Source organism: Coregonus lavaretus, assembly GCF_964263955.1.
Source record: "Coregonus lavaretus genome assembly, chromosome: 4".
NCBI lineage: Eukaryota > Metazoa > Chordata > Actinopteri > Salmoniformes > Salmonidae > Coregonus > Coregonus lavaretus.
This window is the reverse complement of record NC_139991.1, coordinates 9,156,632-9,170,692: the sequence shown is the minus strand read 5'-3', so window position 1 is coordinate 9,170,692 and position 14,061 is coordinate 9,156,632. Positions and strand designations below refer to the sequence as shown.

At 45.9% G+C, this 14,061-nt stretch overlaps 1 protein-coding gene across 1 annotated transcript in view; it reads right to left on the bottom strand.

Annotated features, from left to right (window-relative positions):
- Positions 1 to 8,520: 8,520 nt before the first annotated feature.
- The window catches only part of LOC311128626 (RNA-binding Raly-like protein), a gene marked incomplete at its 5' end in the record, with an annotated part of 49,972 nt that continues 44,431 nt past the window's right edge, over positions 8,521 to 14,061 (bottom strand). The window contains 4 exons of the mRNA XM_084160812.1: positions 8,521 to 8,595; positions 9,353 to 9,504; positions 10,847 to 10,960; positions 11,258 to 11,427. Of these exons, the coding sequence (XP_084016938.1) occupies positions 8,557 to 8,595; positions 9,353 to 9,504; positions 10,847 to 10,960; positions 11,258 to 11,427 (475 nt within the window). The 3' untranslated portion in view covers positions 8,521 to 8,556. The remainder of the gene's footprint in view (positions 8,596 to 9,352; positions 9,505 to 10,846; positions 10,961 to 11,257; positions 11,428 to 14,061) is intronic.

Genomic DNA, 14,061 nt, shown 5'->3' with positions numbered 1-14,061 from the left:
TCATATTGTGTTAATGGTTAAGGGTATGCAAACATCCCAGTCACAAATGGCCTTTTAACATTTTTGGAGACAGGCTTGGGTCAAAGTGCATTTTAGCACACTTTAGGTAAGTCCTTAATAATGGTGACCCCTTGACATTTTCCACATGTTGTTACATTACAGCCTTATTCTAAAATTGATTAAATTGATTTTTCACTCATCAATCTACACACAATACCCCATAATGAAAACAATGAAACATTACATTTACATAAGTATTCAGACTTTTTACTCAGTACTTTGTTGAAGCACCTTTGGCAGCGATTACAGGCTTGTCTTCTTGGGTATGACGCTACAAGCTTGGCACACATGTATTTGGGGAGTTTCTCCCATTCTTCTCTGCAGATCCTCTCAAGCTCTGTCAGGTTGGATGGGGAGCGTTGCTGCACAGCTATTTTCAGGTCTCTCCAGAGATGTTCGATCGGGTTCAAGTCCGGGCTCTGGCTGGGCCACTCAAAGACATTTAGAGACTTGTCCCGAAGCCACTCCTCAAATCAAATCAAATTGTATTTGTCACATGCGCCGAATACAACAGGTGTAGACCTTACAGTGAAATGCTTACTTACAAGCCCTTAACCAACAATGCAGTTTTAAGAAGGAATACCTAAAAAAAATAAAAAATAAAAAAATAATAATAATTAAAGAGCAGCAGTAAAATAACAATAGCGAGGCTATATACAGGGGGTACCGGTACAGAGTCAATGTGCGGGGGCACCGGTTAGTTGAGGTAATTGAGGCAATATGTACATGTACAGTGGCTTGCGAAAGTATTCACCCCCCTTGGCATTTTTCCTATTTTGTTGGCTTACAACCTGGAAATAAAATTGATTTTGGGGGGGGTTGTATCATTTGATTTACACAACATGCCTACCACTTTGAAGATGCAAAATATTTTTTGGGGTGAAACAAAAGAAATAAGACAAAAAAAACAGAAAACTTGAGCATGCATAACTATTGCCCCCCCCCCCCCCCCAAAGTTAATACTTTGTAGAGCCACCTTTTGCAGCAATTACAGATGCAAGTCTCTTGGGGTATGTCTCTATAAGCTTGGCACATCTAGCCACTGGGATTTTTGCCCATTCTTCAAGGCAAAACTGCTCCAGCTCCTTCAAGTTGGAGGGGTTCCGCTGGTGTACAGCAATCTTTAAGTCATACCACAGATTCTCAATTGAATTGAGGTCTGGGCTTTGACTAGGCCATTCCAAGACATTTAAATGTTTCCCCTTAAACCACTCAAGTATTCCTTTAGCAGTATGCTTAGGGTCATTGTTCTGCTGGAAGGTGAACCTCCGTCCCAGTCTCAAATCTCTGGAAGACTGAAACAGTTTTCCCTCAAGAATTTCCCGCTATTTAGCGCCTTCCATCGTTCCTTCAATTCTGACCAGTTTCCCAGTCCCTGCCGATGAAAAACATCCCCACAGCATGATGCTGCCACCACCATGCTTCACTGTGGGGATGGTGTTCTCGGGGTGATGAGAGGTGTTGGGTTTGCGCCAGACATAGCATTTTCCTTGATGGCCAAAAAGCTCAATTTTGGTCTCATCTGACCAGAGTACCTTCTTCCATATGTTTGGGGAGTCTCCCACATGCCTTTTGGCGAACACCAAACGTGTTAGCTTATTTTTTTCTTTAAGCAATGGCTTTTTTCTGGCCACTCTTCCATAAAGCCCAGCTCTGTGGAGTGTACGGCTTAAAGTGGTCCTATGGACAGATGCTCCAATCTCCGCTGTGGAGCTTTGCAGCTCCTTCAGGGTTATCTTTGGTGTCTTTGTTGCCTCTCTGATCAATGCCCTCCTTGCCTGGTCCGTGAGTTTTGGTGGGCGGCCCTCTCTTGGCAGGTTTGTTGTGGTGCCATATTCTTTCCATTTTTAATAATGGATTTAATGGTGCTCCGTGGGATGTTCAAAGTTTCTGATATATTTTTATAACCCAACCCTGATCTGTACTTCTCCAGAACATTGTCCCTTACCTGTTTGGAGAGCTCCTTGGTCTTCATGGTGCCGCTTGCTTGGTGGTTCCCCTTGCTTAGTGGTGTTGCAGACTCTGGGGCCTTTCAGAACAGGTGTATATATACTGAGATCATGTGACAGATCATGTGACACTTAAATAAAGTCCAGATATGTGCAATCTAACTAATTATGTGACTTCTGAAGGTAATTGGTTGCACCAGATCTTATTTAGGGGCTTCATAGCAAAGGGGGTGAATACATATGCACGCACCACTTTTCTGTTATTTTTATTTTTTTATTTTTTCATTTCACTTCACCAATTTGGACTATTTTGTGTATGTCCATTACATGAAATCCATATAAAAATCCATTTAAATGACAGGTTGTAATGCAACAAAATAGGAAAAACGCCAAGGGGGATGAATATATTTTGCAAGGCCCTTAGGTAGAGTTGTTAAAGTCACTATGCATAGATAATAAAGCTGTTTAGAAGCCTCTTGGACCTAGACTTGGCGCTCCGGTACCGCTTGCCGTGCGGTAGCAGAGAGAACAGTCTATGACTAGGGTGGCTGGAGTCTTTGACAATTTTTAGGGCCTTCCTCTGACACCGCCTGGTATAGAGGTCCTGGATGGCAGGAAGCTTGGCCCCAGTGATGTACTGGGCCGTACGCACTACCCTCTGTAATGACTTGCGGTCTGAGGCCGAGCAGTTGCCATACCAGGCAGTGATGCAACCAGTCAGGATGCTCTCGATGGTACAGCTGTAGAACCTTTTGAGGATCTGAGGACACATGCCAAATCTTTTCAGTCTCCTTAGGTTTTGTCGTGCCCTCTTCACGACTGTCTTGGTGTGCTTGGACCATGTTAGTTTGTTGGTGATGTGGACACCAAGGAACTTGAAGCTCTCAACCTGCTCCACTACAGTCCCGTCGATGAGAATTGGGGCATGCTCGGTCCTCTTCTTTTTCCTGTAGTCCATAATCATCTCCTTTGTCTTGATCACGTTGAGGGAGAGGTTGTTGTCCTGGCACCACACGGCCAGGTCTCGGACCTCCTCCCTATAGGCTGTCTCGTCGTTGTCTGTGATCAGGCCTACCACTGTTGTGTCATCGGCAAACTTAATGATGGTGTTGGAGTCATGCCTGGCCATGCAGTCATAAGTGAACAGGGAGTACAGGAGGGGACTTAGCACGCACCCCTGAGGGGCCCCCGTGTTGATGATCAGCGTGGCGGATGTGTTGTCACCTACCCTTACCACCTGGGGGCAGCCCGTCAGGAAGTCCAGGATCCAGTTGCAGAGGGAGGTGTTTAGTCCAGGGGTCCTTAGCTTAGTGATGAGCTTTGAGGGCACTATGGTGTTGAACGCTGAGCTGTCGTTAATGAATAGCATTCTCACATAGGTGTTCATTTTGTGTAAGGGCAGTGTGGAGCGCAATAGATATTGCATAATCTGTGGATCTGTTGGGGCGGTATGCAAATTGGAGTTGATGTGAGCCATGACCAGCCTTTCAAAGCACTTCATGGCTACAGACGTGAGTGCTACGGGTCGGTAGTCATTTAGGCAGGTTACCTTAGTGTTCTTTGGTGGTCTGCTTGAAACATGTTGGTATTACAGACTCAGACAGGGAGAGGTTGAAAATGTCAGTGAAGACACTTGCCAGTTGGCCAGCGCATGCTCGGAGTACACGTCCTGGTAATCCATCTGGCCCTGCGGCCTTGTGAATGTTGACCTGTTTAAAGGTCTTACTCACATCGGCTACGGAGAGCGTGATCACACAGTCGTCCGGAACATCTGATGCTCTCATGCATGTTTCAGTGTTACTTGCCTCGAAGTGAGCATAGAAGTAATTTAGCTCGTCTGGTAGGCTTGTGTCACTGGGCATCTCGCGGCTGTTCTTCCCTTTGTAGTCTGTAATAGTTTGCAAGCCCTGCCACATCCGACGAGCGTTGGAGCCGGTGTAGTACGATTCGATCTTAGTCCTGTATTGACGCTTTGCCTGTTTGATGGTTCATCGGAGGGCATAGCGGGATTGCTTCTGGGTTAGACTCCCGCTCCTTGAAAGCGGCAGCTCTACCCTTTATCTCAGTGCCCTGTAATCCATGGCTTCTGGTTGGGGTATGTACGTACAGTCACTGTGGGGACGACGTCATCGATGCACTTATTGATGAAGCCAGTGACTGATGTGGTGTACTCCTCAATGCCATCGGAAGAATCCCCGAACATATTCCAGTCTGTGCTAGCAAAACAGTCCTGTAGCTTAGCTTCTGCTTCATCTGACCACTTTTTTATTGACCGAGTCACTGGTGCTTCCTTCTTGAGTTTTTGCTTGTAAGCAGGAATCAGGAGGATAGAATTATGGTCAGATTTGCCAAATGGAGGGCAAAGGAGAGTACGCGTCTCTGTGTGTGGAGTAAATGTGGTCTAGAGTTTTTTCCCTCTGGTTGCACATGTAACATGCTGGTAGAAATGAGGTAAAATGGATTTAAGTTTCCCTGCATTAAAGTCCCCGGCCACTAGGAGCGCCGCCTCTAGATGAGCATTTTCCTGTTTGCTTATGGCTTTATACAGCTCATTGAGTGCGTTCTTAGTGCCAGCATCGGTTTGTGGTGGTAAATAGACAGCTACGAAGAATATAGATGAAAACTCTCTTGGTAGATAGTGTGGTCTACAGCTTATCATGAGATACTCTACCTCAGGCGAGCAAAACCTTGAGACTTCCTTAGATATCGTGCACCAGCTGTTGTTTACAAATATTCATAGACCGCCACCCCTTGTCTTACCAGAGGCTGCTGTTCTATCCTGCCGATACAGTGTATACAAACAATGCGAAAAAACAAACAAAATAGCATGGTTGGTTAAGACGGCAGCCATCCCCTCCGGCGCCATTGTACAACCTGCGTTGTCTTGTCTGTGTGCTTAGGTCGTTGTCCTGTTGGAAGGTGAACCTTCGACCCAGTCTGAGGTCCTGAGCGCTCTGGAGCAGGTTTTCATCAAGGATCTCTCTGTACTTTGCTCAGTTCATCTTTCCCTCGACCCTGACTAGTTTCCTAGTCCCTGCCGTTGAAAAACATCCCCACAGCATGATGCTGCCACCACCATGCTTCACCATAGGGATGGTGCCAGGTTTCCTCCAGACGTGACGCTTGGCATTCAGGCCAAAGAGTTCAATCTTGGTTTCATCAGACCAGAGAATCTTGTTTCTCATGGTCTGAGAGTCTTTAGGTGCCTTTTGGCAAACTCCAAGCGGGCTGTCATGTGCCTTTTACTGAGGAGTGGCTTCCGTCTGGCCACTCTACCATAAAGGCCTGATTGGTGTAGTGCTGCAGAGATGGTTGTCCTTCTGGAAGGTTCTCCCATCTCCACAGAGGAACTCTGGAGCTCTGTCAGAGTGACCATCGGGTTCTTGGTCACCTCCCTGACCAAGGCCCTTCTCCCCCGATTGTTCAGTTTGGCCGGGCGGCCAGCTCTAGGAAGAGTCATGGTGGTTCCAAACGTCTTCCATTTAAGAATGATGGAGGCCACTGTGTTCTTGGGGACCTTCAATGCTGCAGAAATTGTTTTGGTACCCTTCCCCAGATCTGTGCATCGACACAATCCTGTCTCGGAGATCTACGGACAATTCCTTCGACCTCATGGCTTGGTTTTTGCTCTGACATGCACTGTCAACTTTGGAACATTATGTAGACAGGTGTGTTTTCGCTTTGTCATTATAGGGTATTGTGTGTAGATTGATGAGGTAAATGTAATTGAATACATTTTAGAATAAGGCTGTAACATAACACAATTTTGAAAATGTCAAGGGGTCTGAATACTTTCCGAATGCACTGTATGTAAACTTTGTTTAAACTCCACTGTCTGTATTCTGTCTCTAAATGTTGTCTATCACTAGCAGCTGCAGCACCATATCACCACGTAAAATTCTGTGTAAATGTACTTGGCAAATAAAGGTGATTCTGAAAGAAAAAAAGCATATTGCTCTCCCCCTCCTCTCTGTAACACTCACATACTGTACACACACAGTTTACACACGTTCCACTGTGTCTGATGTTGAGCTTTACTATATTTGTTGTTGAGTCATCATTAGTTACACACACTACAGCATTGCCTTTCATCCTGTTTCCCTTTATTACACACAGACACGGGAACCAAACAACTGATTCCCATTCAAAATCCTATCCCTAACCCTTAACCTTAACCCCAAACACTAAACTTAAACCTAGCCCTAATTGTAACCCTAATCCCTAAACCTAACCCCTAAGCCTAAAATAACCAATTCTCTTGTGGGGACTGGTGAAATGTCCCCACTTGTCTGAATTTGACTTCTGGTCCCCACAAGGATAGTAAAACTAAAAACACAAACACACACACACACTGTATGATGTGGTCCTCTGTAGCTCAGCTGGTAGAGCACGGCGCTTGTAATGCCAAGGTAGTGGGTTCGATCCCCGGGACCACCCATACACAAAAAATGGATAAAAGTGTCTGCTAAATGGCATATTATTATGATAAAGAAAACACTCCCAGAGGCGTTTATAATCAATATGAAAATACATTTACTACTGTGACAGTGTGAGTAGTGTTTCCACTTGGCTTCTTCATGAATGCAAACAGAACTAACAAAACATCTAACACCACTGGAATTATAATAAAACAATTATCATTGTTGTTTTCGTCTCGCTTTAAAAAACATTAACAAATAAAAATCCCTAAAACAAAATGCTGGATTAAAATCGTACAGCTGACAAAATACAGTAAAGTTTTACAGTAATACACAATATTACACATGGACCGGGCCGGGGCCACTCCTCAGCTCATAGCGCCAGGTACATAGAGGAAGAGCTGGGCTACTGTCTCCTCATACCTAATACAGGAAGGTAGTAATACAGCAGAGAGATAACATTACACAGACATAGTATAAACTGATGGACTCATGCTCTGGTAATGATATGATACACAGAAAACAAAGTAACTCAAGTTACCGAAAAACTATGTTTGCGACATCTATAGTATTCTCATTTAAAAAACCCTCAGTCTCTTAATATGCAGGTCAAATTTATACAGACTGGTAATCATAATGTTTTTCAGGAAAATATGAAGACGTGCTAAAAAGAGATTAAAGAAATTATAAATATGGAAATTATTTCACCTTCCTGTTCTGGTTAATAATTACACTCTACCAATAAATTAATGTGTGTGTGTGTGTGTGTGTGTGTGTGTGGTGAGCTGATCTCAGTGGGGAATATCCGAGGGAGATACATGGAGTTGATTTCTGATAAACTTAATTACAGTGTGTGTGTGTGCTGTTCACACATACAATATCTGCCCTTACCAGACAGGGAGAGGAGGAGGAATAGCTGATGGAGAACCTAAAGAGGCTAATGAATATAAGGGCAGGATTTGTTCACTCTGAACACAAAGTGGTGTGTGTAGTAGTGTGTCTGTGTGTATTTCTGTTTGATGTACAGTGAGGGAAAAAAGTATTTGATCCCCTGCTGATTTTGTACGTTTGCCCACTGACAAAGACATGATCAGTCTATCATTTTAATGGTAGGTTTATTTGAACAGTGAGAGACAGAATAACAACAAAAAAATCCAGAAAAACGCATGTCAAAAATGTTATAAATTGATTTGCATTTTAATGAGGGAAATAAGTATTTGACCCCTCTGAAAAACATGACTTAGTACTTGGTGGCAAAACCCTTGTTGGCAATCACAGAGGTCAGACGTTTCTTGTAGTTGGCCACCAGGTTTGCACACATCTCAGGAGGGATTTTGTTCCACTCCTCTTTGCAGATCTTCTCCAAGTCATTAAGGTTTCGAGGCTGACGTTTGGCAACTCGAACCTTCAGCTCCCTCCACAGATTTTCTATGGGATTAAGGTCTGGAGACTGGCTAAGCCACTCCAGGACCTTAATGTGCTTCTTCTTGAGCCACTCCTTTGTTGCCTTGGCCGTGTGTTTTGGGTCATTGTCATGCTGGAATACCCATCCACGACCCATTTTCAATGCCCTGGCTGAGGGAAGGAGGTTCTCACCCAAGATTTGACAGTACATGGCCCCGTCCATCGTCCCTTTGATGCGGTGAGTTATCCTGTCCAGAAAAACACCCCCAAAGCATAATGTTTCCACCTCTATGTTTGACACTCCTTTAAGAGTGTGCTCCTAATCTCAGCTCGTTACCTGTATAAAAGACACCTGGGAGCCAGAAATCTTTCTGATTGAGAGGGGGTCAAATACTTATTTCCCTCATTAAAATGCAAATCAATTTATAACATTTTTGACATGCGTTTTTCTGGATTTTTTTGTTGTTATTCTGTCTCTCACTGTTCAAATAAAACTACCATTAAAATTATAGACTGATCATTTCTTTGTCAGTGGGCAAACGTACAAAATCAGCAGGGGATCAAATACTTTTTTCCATCACTGTATATGTGGAGGTAGAATACAATGTAACAGGTTGGTTAGAGTGGGGCCTCTGAATCAGGTGTTGGCATGGTAACTTCTTGACAAGACAGATGTTCTCTTCCTCCATGTCTAGCGCTCCTCCGTTTCTTCTCTGTTTCCATCCTCACATCTCGTCCTCAGGGTCAGAGCTGTGGTTATTCATCTGTAACGCACACACACACGTAATCAGTACCAGTGTGCCAAAACACCAAAGGGTGTTTTGTTCAGGTAAGGCTCCTCTCGCCAGGCTGATTATACACAGTGATGAGGAAGGTCTGGAGGATAATAGTCTTCTATATAAACACCCACTCATCTGTCAGAGTAAGAGCATCCTGTCCTGCTTTCATTTATTCTATTTTCAGTCTCTCCGGTTCCAATTTTCAGTCTCGCTTTCTTTAATTATATTGCTTTTACTTTTTTCACCAGTGCTTTTCTTTGTGTTTTTGAGTTGCATGTCAGTTATGAGTGTGAACGGTGCGTGGGTGAGATGAACCCAGACTGAGATCTTCAAGTGTCATGCTATTGATTTGTCTGTATGACTCAAAATGAATGATGGCTATGGATTTGTTGCTCTTGTCACTGTTCTCTTTGTGTGTGTGTGTGTGTGTGTGTGTGTGTTTGTGTGTGTATGTTTGTGTGTGTGTTTGTGTGTGTGTTTGTGTGTGTGTGTGTGTTTCTCTGTGTGTGTGTGTGTGTGTGTTTCTGTGTGTGTGTGTGTGTGTGTGTGTTTCTGTGTGTGTGTGTGTGGAGATAAGCACTTTATTTCTGCTGCATGGCGAATCACTCTGACAACTGCTAAATCACAGCCAACCATACATAGGCCATGCTGAGGCACTCATGTTGCTCTGAGACAAGGAGAAAGCACTCCCACTCAGAGATTCTCCACAGACACACACACACACACACATCAAGACAGTTACCGTGTGATCATCGTCGCTGGCCTCCCCCAGTTCAGGGCTCTCTCTCTGGATGCGGCGGCGAGGGGGGGACAGGGGGGAGGGGGAGCGCTCACCGCTGCTGGCGGAGGGGGGGTACGGTGACCCGGCCAGACTGCCCTCCCTCAGGGGAGACCCTAAAAAACACGGAGAGAGAGAGGGAGTGAAAAGGAGTGAACATTCATTAACTTCACTCTATAGGGCAGATCAGTGTTGGTGTGTGTGTGCTCACATTCGATCTAAACCATTCATGGTCATTTGCACTGCACGAGTTGACAGATGAGAGGAGAGAACAAGAAAGACAGGATGAGGGAGAGATGTGAGAGGGAAGAGGGAGACAGAAAGGAGAGATGAGGCGATAGAGAGAGAAATGGGAGAGGGGAGAGGGAGACAGAAAGGAGAGATGTGGCGATAGAGAGAGAAATGGGAGAGGGGAGAGGGAGACAGAAAGGAGAGATGAGGCGATAGAGAGAGAAATGGGAGAGGGGAGAGGGGAGAGGGAGACAGAAAGGAGAGATGAGGCGATAGAGAGAGAAATGGGAGAGGGGAGAGGGGAGAGGGGAGAGGGAGACAGAAAGGAGAGATGAGGCGATATAGAGAGAAATGGGAGAGGGGAGAGGGAGACAGAAAGGAGAGATGTGGCGATAGAGAGAGAAATGGGAGAGGGGATAGGGAGACAGAAAGGAGAGATGAGGCGATAGAGAGAGAAATGGGAGAGGGGAGAGGGAGACAGAAAGGAGAGATGAGGCGATAGAGAGAAAAATGGGAGAGGGGAGAGGGGAGAGGGAGACAGAAAGGAGAGATGAGGCGATATAGAGATAAATGGGAGAGGGGAGAGGGAGACAGAAAGGAGAGATGAGGCGATATAGAGATAAATGGGAGAGGGGAGAGGGAGACAGAAAGGAGAGATGAGGCGATAGAGAGAGAAATGGGAGAGGGGAGAGGGAGACAGAAAGGAGAGATGAGGCGATAGAGAGAGAAATGGGAGAGGGGAGAGGGAGACAGAAAGGAGAGATGTGGCGATAGAGAGAGAAATGGGAGAGGGGAGAGGGAGACAGAAAGGAGAGATGAGGTACAGTAGTGGAGTAGGATCGTAAGTGATGCTGGAATAAATGAATATGGAGATGAGATCAGTCAATCACCCAAAGGCATCGCGTACAGATAAGAGATAGAAAGGATGAGATGACACCCACACACGTTTCTTATTTGTCGGTACAGTACGTGTGCGCTAGAAAGGACAAAGGTGCAGTTTGTCCATGTGGCCACATGAGGGCAGCAGCAGCTACAACACTTCCTTGTATTTATTCTCCTATAAGCCTTCTTTCGCCATCTCTGTACTTCTCACTGTCATTCTTCTGCACTGATTCGTAAGAACTGGACAGGTGAAAGCACATACTGTATCTCTGGCTTCCCCTATCATGCTTTACTGCTGTTTCTCCTGTCAACTCCCCTGTCTCTCTCTCTGATTGGTTGTCTCACCTGTGTGGTCCCGCCTCTGTGTGTCCATCCTGTCCAGGTTGTCGAGCAGCCCGTCAATCTGTGTCTTTATCAGAGTCAGCTCCCTCTTAATGACCTGCAGTTCCTCCATCCGCACTACAAGGGGGGAGAGATAGAGAGAATGGGAGAGGGGGAGAGAAGGAAGAAAAGGACCCAAGGCAAGTTTCTGTGAGTGTGTTGGTAATAAGGACTATTAAGGTGATGAGGGTGGGTATTAGAACTGCATATACACTGCCGATTGGTTCTGCTCTGTTGATTTGGGCTAATAATGCGACCTGATTGGCTAGGATCCATGAAGGAAAGAGGCTGCTATAGAATGGTTGTAATGAGAGAACCATCTTGGGTGTAGTGTGTGCCTGTGTGTGTGTGTGTGACTGTGTGTGTATTACTCACACTTGTCCCTGTTGGAGCTGGTGGAGTGGGCTCTGGAGCTCTTGGAGGGGGGCCTGTCTCGGCTGCGTCTGTGCCCAGAGGAAGTGGAGGACGAGCGGGGTCGTTTGGCCAGGCTAGGTCCCTGGGCCAGGGGAGGTAAGGAAGCTGGCACGCGCTGGTAGTCATACATCCTGAAGAGGGAAACATCCACACAGACTGTCATCCAACTACTAGTACTTTGTGTAGTATTGTCAGTGTGACTGGATGTGTACGTAAGCATGTCAGAAAAGTACAGTGACAGGATGTTTGTGAGTGAGTGTGTGAGCAAGCAAGCATGTGTGTGTGTTTGCGTGTATGGACAGTGATGTCTATCACCTAGTTGGATGGATGTGTGCGTGGGTGTGTGTGTTTGTGAATGTATGTCTCCTATGATGAATGACACAGAGGGAGAGGGCTGACAGGATGGTGTAATAACATCTGACAAGCAGAGGGAATACACACACACATACACACATCCACACACATACACAATGTGTACACAAGTTAAAAAAAATAATAAAAAATAGTATCTGAGAAGGTGAGGGAGAGGATATCCCAGATAGGGAATGAGGGAATGAAGTTGAGCAGGTTGAAGATCCCTTGCACTCCTCACACAACCATTATATTATTACCCTACAAGAAAACACAGTGCCGCTGGATTTGGAAGTCTCACCACATCATGTGACAAAACACAAACAAAATACAAATGACTAATGACTGTAATGACTACTAATGACTGAACATACTGAAGATGACTGGCTTCCAGTTGAAGCTCGCATCTGCTACAAGACCATGGTGCTTGCCTACGGAGCGGTGAGGGGAACGGCACCTCCGTACCTTCAGGCTCTGATCAGTCCCTACACCCAAACGAGGGCACTACGTTCATCCACCTCTGGCCTGCTGGCTCCCCTACCTCTGCGGAAGCACAGTTCCCGCTCAGCCCAGTCAAAACTGTTTGCTGCTCTGGCACCCCAATGGTGGAACAAGCTCCCTCACGACGCCAGGACAGCGGAGTCACTCACCACCTTCCAGAGACACTTGAAACCCCACCCCTTTAAGGAATACCTGGGATATGATAAAGTAATCCTTCTACCCCCCCTTACCCCACCCCCCCCCCAAAAAAAAAAAATATATATATATATATATATATATATATATATATTGTAAAGTGGTTGTCCCACTGGCTATCATAAGGTGAATGCACCAATTTGTAAGTCGCTCTGGATAAGAGCGTCTGCTAAATGACGAAAATGTAAAGAGTATGAGAAACGAAGGAGAGGAGAGGTATGGAGGAATTGAAGGATAAAAGGGGAAAGGAGATGAGATGAGGAGGAGGGGATAGATCTACTATGTGACATATGTTAGATTTGGATCGGTCTCCACTGTCAGTCCCCCCCTCTCCTCCTCTCCTCCCTCATTCCCCCATCCCCAACTCCATATCCCTATCTACAGCTAAATCTAATTGGTTCTGTCAGGGCCAATCAAAAGCTCTCTGGCAGCGCAGCGGAGCAGGTGACAGGAGAGAGTGTATCACACACTCGCTTTATAGCAGTTACAGAAACATGGGAGAGTGTGTATGTGTGTGTGTGTGTGTGTGTGTGTGTGTGTGTGTTCCTGCGTGTGTGAATGTGTGGGAGTGGAGAGGCCAGAGGCTGTGACAGAGAGAGGTGGCATTTTAATCATGTTGATTAAGAGAGTCATTGATCTCCACCTCCACTACCTCCCTGGAGAGACCCAACCACTCACTGGTCATCCATCATCAGCCAGGGGGAAGGATACATGTCAACCCAATGTTAAAGGCTACAAACTAACCAATCAGACCCCCGAAAGGGGTCACAGGGGCACAGCCATCCAATCAGATTCCTCCCAGGGGTCAGAGCTAGCCAATCACACACACCACACACTTAACAGGAGTCAGCACTCCTGTAAGTCAATTGGCTATCCAATCAGATAACACCCATAGGCTGTAAGTAAATTTTGTCTCAGCTTGACTGGGACCTATGTTAACCTGCAGGTCCTATAACCACAGCTTTAATGAAAGTATTCCACTCTGAAATGAAGTACAGGGGCTTTTATACCAGGACTGCCTACCTGGCTACAGTCTGCAGTCTTTAAGGGCTGGCTTTCATCCTAACCTCTTAATAAGCTCTGCCACCTAATTCAATCCTGCTAGACTGACTGAGTCACATTCCAACCTGAATCCCTTTCATATGGTCTCTGCTTACAGCATCAGAGAGCTGTTAGGGCTGAGAGCCAGACAGACAGAGACCTGGGCACTGGCTCCAGCTCTTAAAAACTGAGAGAGAGGAGGGAGAAGGAGGGGGAGAGGAGGGTTGGAGCCAAAAAGAAAGAAAGCAAGAGAGAGAGAGTGTGAGAGAGAAGGACACATCACCCTCCATACACACCAAGAAGATCCTGCACCACCAAACACCCACCCCAGGAACCATAGCCCTGTTATCCTGTGCCCTGAGTGTAGCCTACAGCAGAGCAGGGCTCAGAGACTCGTGGACAGATTGGATAGTGTTTATTTACATGTCCTAAGTAAGCCTGAGTGGCCTTTACACAGGCAGGGCTGTGTGGAGATAGCCACACTCTGTGCAGTAAGCCTCCAGGCAGACTGCTGAGGAGAGAGAAACACACTTTAAACCAGCCGCAAACAGGATGCCAGCCGGGAAGCCTTGAGGTTTGATGTCAGTTTGGGTTCAGTGATTGAGCTGTAAGTCACCGAGAGAAACAAGACTTTAGTGTTCAGTTGAGGAACGTATGTTACCCCTTTACTGAAATCT